Here is a 9,569-nt window from a genome sequence, read left to right on the forward strand (position 1 = left end):
GTGAGGGACAGGGCTGCACCAGAGGTGGTGGGCATGGAACGGGCTGCACAGGGCAGTGGGAACGGCCCTGAGGTGCCAAAGTTGAAGGATCTGGATAATGCTCTCAGACATTGGGTTTGAATTTTCAGTGGTTCTGTGTGCCTGGAGCTGGACTCAATGATCTTTGTGGGTCCGTTCCAACTCAGGATATTCCAAAGAATGCACTTTCGCAAGCACATTGATGAACATCAAAGCCAAAGGAAAGATCTCCAATCCTGTGTGCTTCCTTTAAAGGTTTTTAACAATCGTTGTGTGTGGATGAGAACTGTCATCTATTTATCCCTGTCAATTAATGACATCAAGAATGGTCTTTGAATTGTCAGTAACTGCCTGCTGAAAGCTTGGGAACTTTCATGTATATGCCACCTACAGCATCTTACAGCCTGGAGACATCAGTATGCACAGTACCAGAACCACTCTCAAGACTCTGGAGTTCTGAGCTGTTCTGCAGGCAGGCTGAAATAGAATTAACCCTCAAGTGAAATGCTTACTGGAACAAAAAGGGCAGGTTTAATTAAATATTAAATCCATTTATTGTATCAAATTCCCCTTCAAACTGAAAGAGAGGACTTAATGAGTATTTCTGCTGCACATATTTAAATATATATGCATGCACCTATACTGTAAGACCAGCTTTAATTTTGAAAGTGACTAAGATTGCGTTACTTCCCTTCTCTCACAGTGACTTCCATGCTAAATGTGCTTAGTGTACAAACTAACAAAGGAATAAGAAATACAATATTTATTTAACTGCCAGTCCTGTAAGTTCAACTCCAAATCCAGGATTCACTTTAAGTCCTCCAAACTACTTATACAACAAAGACTGTTTATTAAAGCTAGGTCTTAGTATTTGCTCCTTCTCAGTTCTAACAGCTTCCAAAATATACACTGTAATCTTCCCTTCCCCCTCTCCCCCCCCTTTTTTTTTTTGTGGCTCTATTGACCTTTTTATTTATTTAATCTTATCTTGGGGTTACTCCTATAAAGATCTGAATCAACAGTTAAGCATCAAATGTAACATTCCATATTCAGTTTTCATTCTCATTAACAAGCTTCCACTGGTGCTTCTTTGCACACATTCTATTTTCTTCTGAGATTTTATTCTTATCCTCTAAAGCCCAAAATCCAAACACTGCAGGAATTATTTCTTAGATATTGAAGACTGTGATTTGACATGTGCCAAATAATACTAATTTTTCCAAGATAAGTCCAAACTTTCAAGACAATCACAAGCAATTGTCTTTTATATAACCTGAGATTATTTTTCCAACTCAGTTCATGAAATACAGTATCAGCAACCTGCCTTCCAGCTTCTAAATGAGCACAAAAGTACAAAAAATGAGCAACAAATAGAAGCCCTCATTTTAGATTTTAGATGGATGAATGAATTTGAAGTATAACTTTTAATAATCCATGTTGTATTACGCTGCTGATTTACATGTGCTTGGTTGTTATGCTTTTTTCTTTTTTTATCTCAAAGACAGAATTCCTAACAAAGCAAGTAAGATTTGATAGGAAAAATTGATGATATGTAAGCAAATAACTGGTGCTCCCAGTTACAACTGAAGGTACCTTTTAAGTACTCTTTCCTGTCCAAATTTATAAGCCACAGAAGCTAGTCTGTTCTATGATTCTCTAACAAAAGTTTGCAGTTATCTACTGCTATTTTGCCTTAGCCCTTGCAATAACTTGTCTCAGTTCCTTCATTATCACTCAGGGCACTACAATTCCATAGGAGGAATGGAAGTTATTTAAGAACAAAAATAAATTGGAGTACTGATTGATCTGCAAAGTACAATCACATTTAGAACACACTAGGTTGTTCCCAAGCATTTCTCCTCAGCACAATCAGTATATGGTGTATAACCTTAGTCTGCCACAAGGAGATAACTACCAAAACAGCCTTTTAAATATTAAAAATACAGCAGGAAAGAGAATAAGATACACACACTGCTAAACCACACAACTGCTGCCCAACTGATGCCCAAGAAATTCTCATCTGTCCAGTGCATTTGTTTGAAGTACAAAGTGGAAAGAGAATTTATGCCACCTCAATGTAAAGATGTCCTCTTAACCAAAGTAGATACATAAAAGAGATTTACAGGCATATATATACATACATACATATGCAAGATACCTGGGGTGGAATTCAGATATCTATTGAGATATCTGGATTCATATACTGAGATTTACATATCTGAATGAGTATCTCTGTCTGGAGCTAGTCTAAAACTCCTTTTATAGTCAATGAAAATTGCAGTCAGTGCAGTCAGTGAGGCTTGAAGAGCTCAGCTCATCCTAAAGGAGACAACTATTCTAGGTCAGCTGAATAGTTCTATGGACTATAAAACTGTAATGCTTATGAAGAGCTTATCTTGCTGTATACAAGGATGCTGTTTTTGCAAAGTCACTTTCCAACTCTGCCTACACTTTACACACACAAAGGTGGCAGCAACAGATCAGAGAGGAATGATGTCTTGACCTAGTTGTATCATTTTACTCTCTAGAACAAAAGAGAAGAATAAATGTAATACCTCAGTCTAACATGATTGCGCGTTTCAGTGTAGTCTAGATATTCATAAATAAAGCTTTGTAAGAACTGTGTTCCAATTCAAGTTTGCTCTGTTTACCTTGACACCCTGAAGCTGAGAGCTGTTGTTCTAACAGCTGAGTGGACAGCAGTGATAAGGACATTGGCACAAGCTGTGAGAAACATGTCTGCCCAAGTGTCAAATGTAGCTAGCTGCCACAGCTGATGTCGTACTTTTGCACTTCAGCCATAACTCATGTTTCATTGCTGCTGATGAGTCAGGAAGAACCAACCACTAAGTCTCCTTGAGGCAAGGCCACAAGGCACAAGGAACACAGCTGGGGCTCAAACGCTTTGGATAGAAGAAGCACCCAGATAACAAGTACCCAGGAACACAGCTCACAGATGAACTAGAAGCACATGGAATCAGATCAAATATAACCTGTCATGGTAGTGCTAGGTCAAGATCAGTCATATTAGCAGTGAGCATAAATACCTAATCAAGCATCTCTGCAACACAGTGCTAAGTCCTTGTCTAGGAGATGCGGAGGAACCAAGCATTCTGTTGCCAAGTCTGAAGCCTGATATGCCCTCTAGACTACAGATTATGGAGGCAGGTTGAGAAGCCATGGATCTGTTCACTTTTGATGTGGATGAGCCAAACAAGCCAAGGCCAAATGAACCTACTTCTGTACAGCAACAGTGAGGTGACCTTACCCTGTGCTCAGCATGGTTCTTCCACAGCATACCAAAGGAGCCACTCTTCAAAAAGCCTGAGAGTTGCATTTCCATGCCCTAGGAAAACATGTACGATAGCCCAGGAGCCAAAAGAGCTCTGAGAGAAGTACTACCATGCTCATGCACAGCTTTCTTTCATTAAATAGCCTTTTGTACTGAGTTATTTCTGAAAGTGGATAGCTTGATCTCTCATTTTTGTAATCTAACCACAGTAACTGAGAAATCAGTGTAGCTGGTTAAGCTTTTCTGAGCTGTACATGGTCTGTGGACCCCTGCACAATTCTTTCCATGTGTGTAAGAGTCACTTCTGCAGCTGATGTGGTAACACGTGATTACCACAGGTATGACCTCAGCTATTTTAATTCACAGTTTAAATCTGAGGTTAATTTCAGCCAGTAAAAGACAACTAGATGCTCTCATTCAGTGCATGGGTACAGACACACACAGACAAGCTGTGCTCTCTCTATATCCCCTTGAAATCACCACGGCTTCATTGTTTGCTTGCAAGCAGCAGCTCATATGCACCAGGATTGTAAACTGTAAACTGGCATGCAACATGGCTGAAGCTGCAATCACAACTAAGATATGCATTTTCAGAGATAAAAAGAAACACTGAGAATTCGTACTGCAAGTATATGAATACTTTCATGACAGCTAAAGGCTGTTGGCATGATAGTAATAATGAGAAATTAAAAAATAAGAATTGTTATTGTGTGCCAGATCATTATGCAGTGATTATCCCTATCCTGTCAGAGAGCTGTGAGGATGTGTTCATTTATAATGCAGGTCCCAAAACACAGTGTATTGAGAGCATGTCTTACCTATTGATATGGACTGTGACACAATGTCAGCACCTTATCAAATGATTGATGGAGCTGAGAAGGAATCCCCTCAGCATTTCAATGCTCTGCCTTCTGTCAGAAGCCAGAATAGAGCTGCAGGAAACCAGACAGCTATAGAAATATATAGGGCATTTCTACACTGCACTGTAGCACAAAGCAAAGGCACCTAGGTTACCTCATCTGGAGTTAGCTCAGGAACCCAAGTGATCTTGCTGCAGCAGCTGGGGAATTGCCATCTATTTTGTGATATGACTGCCAAGCAGGCTGTTTCTCACCATAGGCTGATGCCTGCTGGGCTAAGTACAGTGCTGCAGTGAATGAAGCTAACAGTCATGGACAGACAAAGTATTATATGCAGAATCTCAGTAGTACCTCAACTGCAACCTACTGTAGAACTTGCTTTAGCAGGGGAGTTGGACTAGATGATCCACAGAGGTCCCTTCCAACTCCTGCAATTCTGTGATTTTGTACTGTGTTACGGCACAGTGTGCCATATTCTGTTTGGGCCATGTCACTAGACGTTATGAGAAATGGATAGAAGCACTTGTCTTTATACAGTATAACCTATATTTACAGATTTCTACTCATGCCTACACATAAGGGCTTTCATACATCTAAGAAAACTATTTTTGCTTTTGTCTATGATTTATTTTCCCTTGAACCTGTTCCTTAACTCTTACAACCACTAATGGAAAAACAGCTTAGATATCCTGGGGGAAAAACATGTCAAACACCAAGGTAAAACATTTCCAGGCTGATGAAGCTCTGTAAAGATGAAGAGACAGCCTATGAATAGGTGCATGAATGTATTTTTCTGGCTAGTCCTGTACATTTCTGTTGCTCCTTGAATGCACTTCCTCCAATCAAATGGAAGAGTAAATTCAGCTTGGAGGGTCTGCTGATTTCTCTTTTCATTGGAGCAATTTATATCTAGAGCAGTTTATAAATAACTCCACAACACTTGGGATGAGTTATAGTGCCAGTCTTCAAAGACTATTCATTACTGCTTTATAAGATATCAAGAATTGTATTTTTAGGCAATTGTGTCACAATTAGCCTCGGAAGGGAGATGGTTACGACTAAGCTATGCTGACAAATAAATTCATGACAACTTCTTCTGGGCATTCATTGCTGGCAATGTCAACACATGCATTTACTGCAGATTTTTCTACTATAATGTATCTGTTGTATGATAATGGAGGATTTAGGAAATTCATTTGTTCTTAAAAATTGCCACTAGATTTGGCTGACCTGTATGTATATAGTCTATTCTGCAAACAAAATGAGAATTCTGCAGAACTCAAAAGACAAAATGTTATTTGTCATTTGCTACAGCTATGGTCTATATACACTGCCATGCCTCCACAGAGACTTTCCACGCAGGGTCAATTCCTGTTTGCCTTCCTCATGCCATCAGTCCCAGCAGCATGCACCTGCTTTAAGAGAAGTCAGAATTTATAGTGGACTGTAAAACTTTGATGGATTTGCTTCCTAGCAGGATTATGCCTGCAGGTCACAGTGGAACCATTCACATAAAGCTTGCCTAAAATATATGAGTCAAAATAAAATAAATGCAAAAAGATACAATACTGCTCCTGACTACCCACAGACAATGAGACCTTCCAATCCTGAGATAATTGTATTTCTAATTTGAAAGATGAGATAAGGGAAAACTGTAAAGCTGAGAATTTTAGGCAAAAGATTTATAAATCCAACAGATTTTTTTTTTTCCCAATAAGAACCATCATATTAGCAATTAGTGCAAGTATCCCTTTCCAATCTCATGAAAAAAACAACACTACTTAAAAATTCAGCATGAGAACCTGCCTACTCACGAACTCCTGCCTTCATATCACGAGATTTTAAGAATTGTATCACTTGGATTCATTCTATAAGCCAGTCATTTGCAGCAGGCTGGTCCTCCAAAGCTTGTGAGAAGACTCCAGCCTGCATACATTCAAGATTGCTCTGCAAGAAAAAGAGCTAGTAGCTTCTCCTTTAATTGAAAGGTAAAAATCTCATGTAATCCTGTGATTCCAGAAGCTTAGACAACATGGAGAAATAATTAGGGAAGAAACTGAAATCACAAGTGGCAACACAAACATGTTAAAGAGTGTTCTCAAATTGTGAAGTATGGAAAACATTCAAACCTCTTTGTAAAGTGAATGCTGCTGAACACTTGAACCTGTCAAACCCTCAAGTACTCAGAGAAAATTAATATACTCGATGAGAAAACAAATTGCTACAGAGAGCGAAGGAAGCGTGAAGTAACGGAATTACTGGTATGATGCAAATCTTCCAATATACAATGAATAAGTAAAAAAAAAACAAAACCAAAACATCAAAATACTGGATCACAATCCCTATTTTGGCAGCACTATCACTGAGTTACACTGTTATTTTGATGTAGTTTTTGGGGCAGCACAAACATGCAATGCTACAACTGATTCTCAAAGAGGGGAGGGAACAGTTAAAATAGCTCCTCATCAAAGTCTGATTTGTCACGTAGGCAATGAATATTTCTGCTGGAAATTCACTTGTTTTCTCTTTTACAGCCATGGCATATCTAGGTCTACCTCAGATTAGAAACATTAACTATTCTGGGTGCGATTCCTTTGTTAGTTCAGGGAATATCTCTAATGCCTGTGTAATCGAGGGCATCCTGAGAGTAGTTGCAATGAACTTAAAGTGTAACAACAAATATATCAAAAACAGGTCTGACAACTTAAGATAATAGTAAATGAATGTTAGTGGGACACCACTGTGCTATCTTGTAAACTCTCTCATCTTCTTGCTGGTTAATTTTTCTGCCATGAAGCACATCTAACAAAGGCAGGCTTTAACCTACTTTATATTCATAACGATTCATGCAAATTTACCTCTTTTTGAGGCAGGGGGTCAAGTGTTTCAAGTTCATTCTGCAGTAAGGAATATCTGCATAGACTTTTGCAGTATAATAATGAGAGGTTTTGCAGAGACATTGAAAATCAAGACCCACAAAAATAGACAAAGCATTTGTGGATGAAACCCTCCACTAGCATATCAAACTCATAACAAGGTATCTGATAAGGATGATCAGTACATTTTCAAATTTAATATTTACCCTCCCATCGTGCGTCTTTTTTTTTTTATTTAATGTGGGGTTCAGCACTGAAGTGATACAACAGCTTGTGCTGGGGACAAAGACAGTGCAGGCACCACAAGAGCTACGGCTCTGGCAAGGAACTTCAATATAAATTTGCTACACATCTATTTTTTCCAAATATAAGGCTTTGCTGGCTGGCAGCCAATCATGCAGGAATTGCCAACCGCTCTGTAGATCGAGCAATTATAATTCTCTGTGCAGTGCCACTAGACCACCTGCACATTCATGTGGGATGCGAGTCATATCGAACCCAGCTCTCAGGAGATGAATGCTATTTGGTATCAAACTCTTCTTCGTTATCTTTTATCATCAGTAAGGAACAGCATTTATAATTGTGCCTAACAGACAGCTCAGCATAGAGAAAGCCAGCAGCTGGATCTAGTGATGTGAAATGCAGAGTTGATGCTATGTTCATTTTTGGAGGAGAATAAAACACAACTATACAAAGCTTCCATTTCCATGCATCATGCTTTTGTCAGCACCCTGTTGGAGCTAGAAGTGCATAATGCTTTGTGTTGATATAGATATTGAAAACATCAAATTCTGTTTCAAATAATGTTGCCAACATTTCCATGGGAGCATATTTGTAATTTATTACTAATCAATTAAATCAGATTCATTAATAGAAGGTTTTACTTTAAAAAAAAAAAAAAAAAAAAACTAAAAAACAAAAATGTAATGATGTCACGTGAGTCATCGTTTTCTCTTAAGAATCAAAAGTCCATGACCAGAAATGAGGGGAAAAACAGCTTCACCATTACCTAGATGGGTGGCTAGGACCATTAGCAGGTGCCTTACTGTGTCAAAATGTAATATAGAAAACTATGAAAGAATCTAATAGTCCTTTATGCTTTATCATAGTGTGGTTCCATAAGTGGAAACTTCTATGAAATGTGCCTGCTTTTAACCAGGTGATATACAAATAATTGCATGGTGGTTTACTGAAAATGAATGAGTCACTTTGTAAACTTCCCTTCTAAGAGTCAACACTCAGAAACACACGTACTTCAACACAGAGTAGCACAACCTCAATTTCTGTCTGGGCTTAATGGCAAAGTAACATTGCATAGCAACCAACTGTTTCCTATTGGAGGAACCAAGCCTTGACAAATGCCCTGGCTCCTGGAGATAGACCTCTGTCAGCTTGCTTAGTGCAGTACTCAGCATCCAGTCACAAGAACAGAACAGACTTCTCAGGGTTAAAGAGAGGAGGTCTCTCTGCTAACTATACTCCGTGTGTCATCTCTTTGCAATAATGTGAAATACCATTTTTGACATAGGAGTTCAAAACTAATTTCCATCTGAAAGCACATTGCAACAACCGTATCACATGTACACTTTTAAAATACTGGTCATAATCTGGTCATTTTCTTAGTCATAACCAGCTACACATAAAGTAAATAATCTCTAACGGTTTCTGCAATAGCAGGCAATGGCATGGCTTAAATGAGCAGCAGGGAACCAGGCAGGAGAAACACCAGAGCAGCGCAGAGACCAAGTGATGCCTGGATGAGCATCACTACCCATATTCTCCCAGCAGATCCGCTCCAGCTTCTGGAGCGCTGGGGAAGCGCTGGCGTTGGCATTTCCCGTCTGCCCGAGTCCTGGCACCGTTCAGCAGCGCTGGGGCTAGGCAGCACTTCCCTGCCCGCAGCAGGTGAGCGAGGGCAGGCGGCAGCACAGGAGCTCTGCACCGCAGCCGTAGCGGTGCGGGTAGGGCCGGGCTGGGGCCGCCCGCGGACGGAGCAGCTCTGGGCGTACGGAGCGCGGCTCCTCTGGAAAGGGAAAGCGCTAGCAGCGAACAGAGGGTGCAGAGCTCCTGCTCTGCGAGGAACGTGTCGTTTTAAGCACACAGACACAAGAAGGAAATAAAATACAAAAACAGGACGGCGTGGCTCTCGTGCAAAATGAAAAGCTTGCTATGCGATTTCATTACAGAAAAAGGACAACAATAAGGACAAGTACTCAGGTAAAGAGAACAACTTCTGACCTTGAAATTGCGTGCTAAATAAATTACCTCAGAGCGAAAGTGGTGCGTTCTCATGACAGCATCTGTAAGGAAGCAGAGGTCAGGGCTGCGCTCGGGCCGCCGCTCCCCGCCCTCCCCACCGCCCGCCCTCCGGCATTTATCTTTAATGCACCCCGAGAAGTTAGGCGCGAAGTTGCGCGGCGCCCCGGGGGCCGCCGGCCCCTCACCCCCTCCCACCCTCCCGCCGCGTTACACAGGGATGGGCGGCGACGCGGCTGCCGCAGTCCCGGGCCCTCCGCGCTGCGC

At 40.7% G+C, this 9,569-nt stretch overlaps 1 protein-coding gene across 13 annotated transcripts in view; it reads right to left on the reverse strand.

Annotated features, from left to right (window-relative positions):
* The window catches only part of DST (dystonin), a 293,579-nt gene that overhangs the window by 283,788 nt on the left and 222 nt on the right, over positions 1–9,569 (reverse strand). For 7 of the 13 annotated variants that reach the window (XM_052694757.1, XM_052694870.1, XM_052694678.1 and 4 more), the window contains exon 2: positions 9,285–9,346. In XM_052694757.1, coding sequence (XP_052550717.1) covers positions 9,285–9,346 — 62 coding nt within the window. The remainder of the gene's footprint in view (positions 1–9,284; positions 9,347–9,569) is intronic. The other 6 variants (XM_052694767.1, XM_052694838.1, XM_052694728.1 and 3 more) reach the window with 1 other exon arrangement.

The sequence above is a fragment of the Tympanuchus pallidicinctus genome, unplaced genomic scaffold (assembly GCF_026119805.1).
Source record: "Tympanuchus pallidicinctus isolate F22 unplaced genomic scaffold, pur_lepc_1.0 scaffold1, whole genome shotgun sequence".
Lineage (NCBI taxonomy): Eukaryota > Metazoa > Chordata > Aves > Galliformes > Phasianidae > Tympanuchus > Tympanuchus pallidicinctus.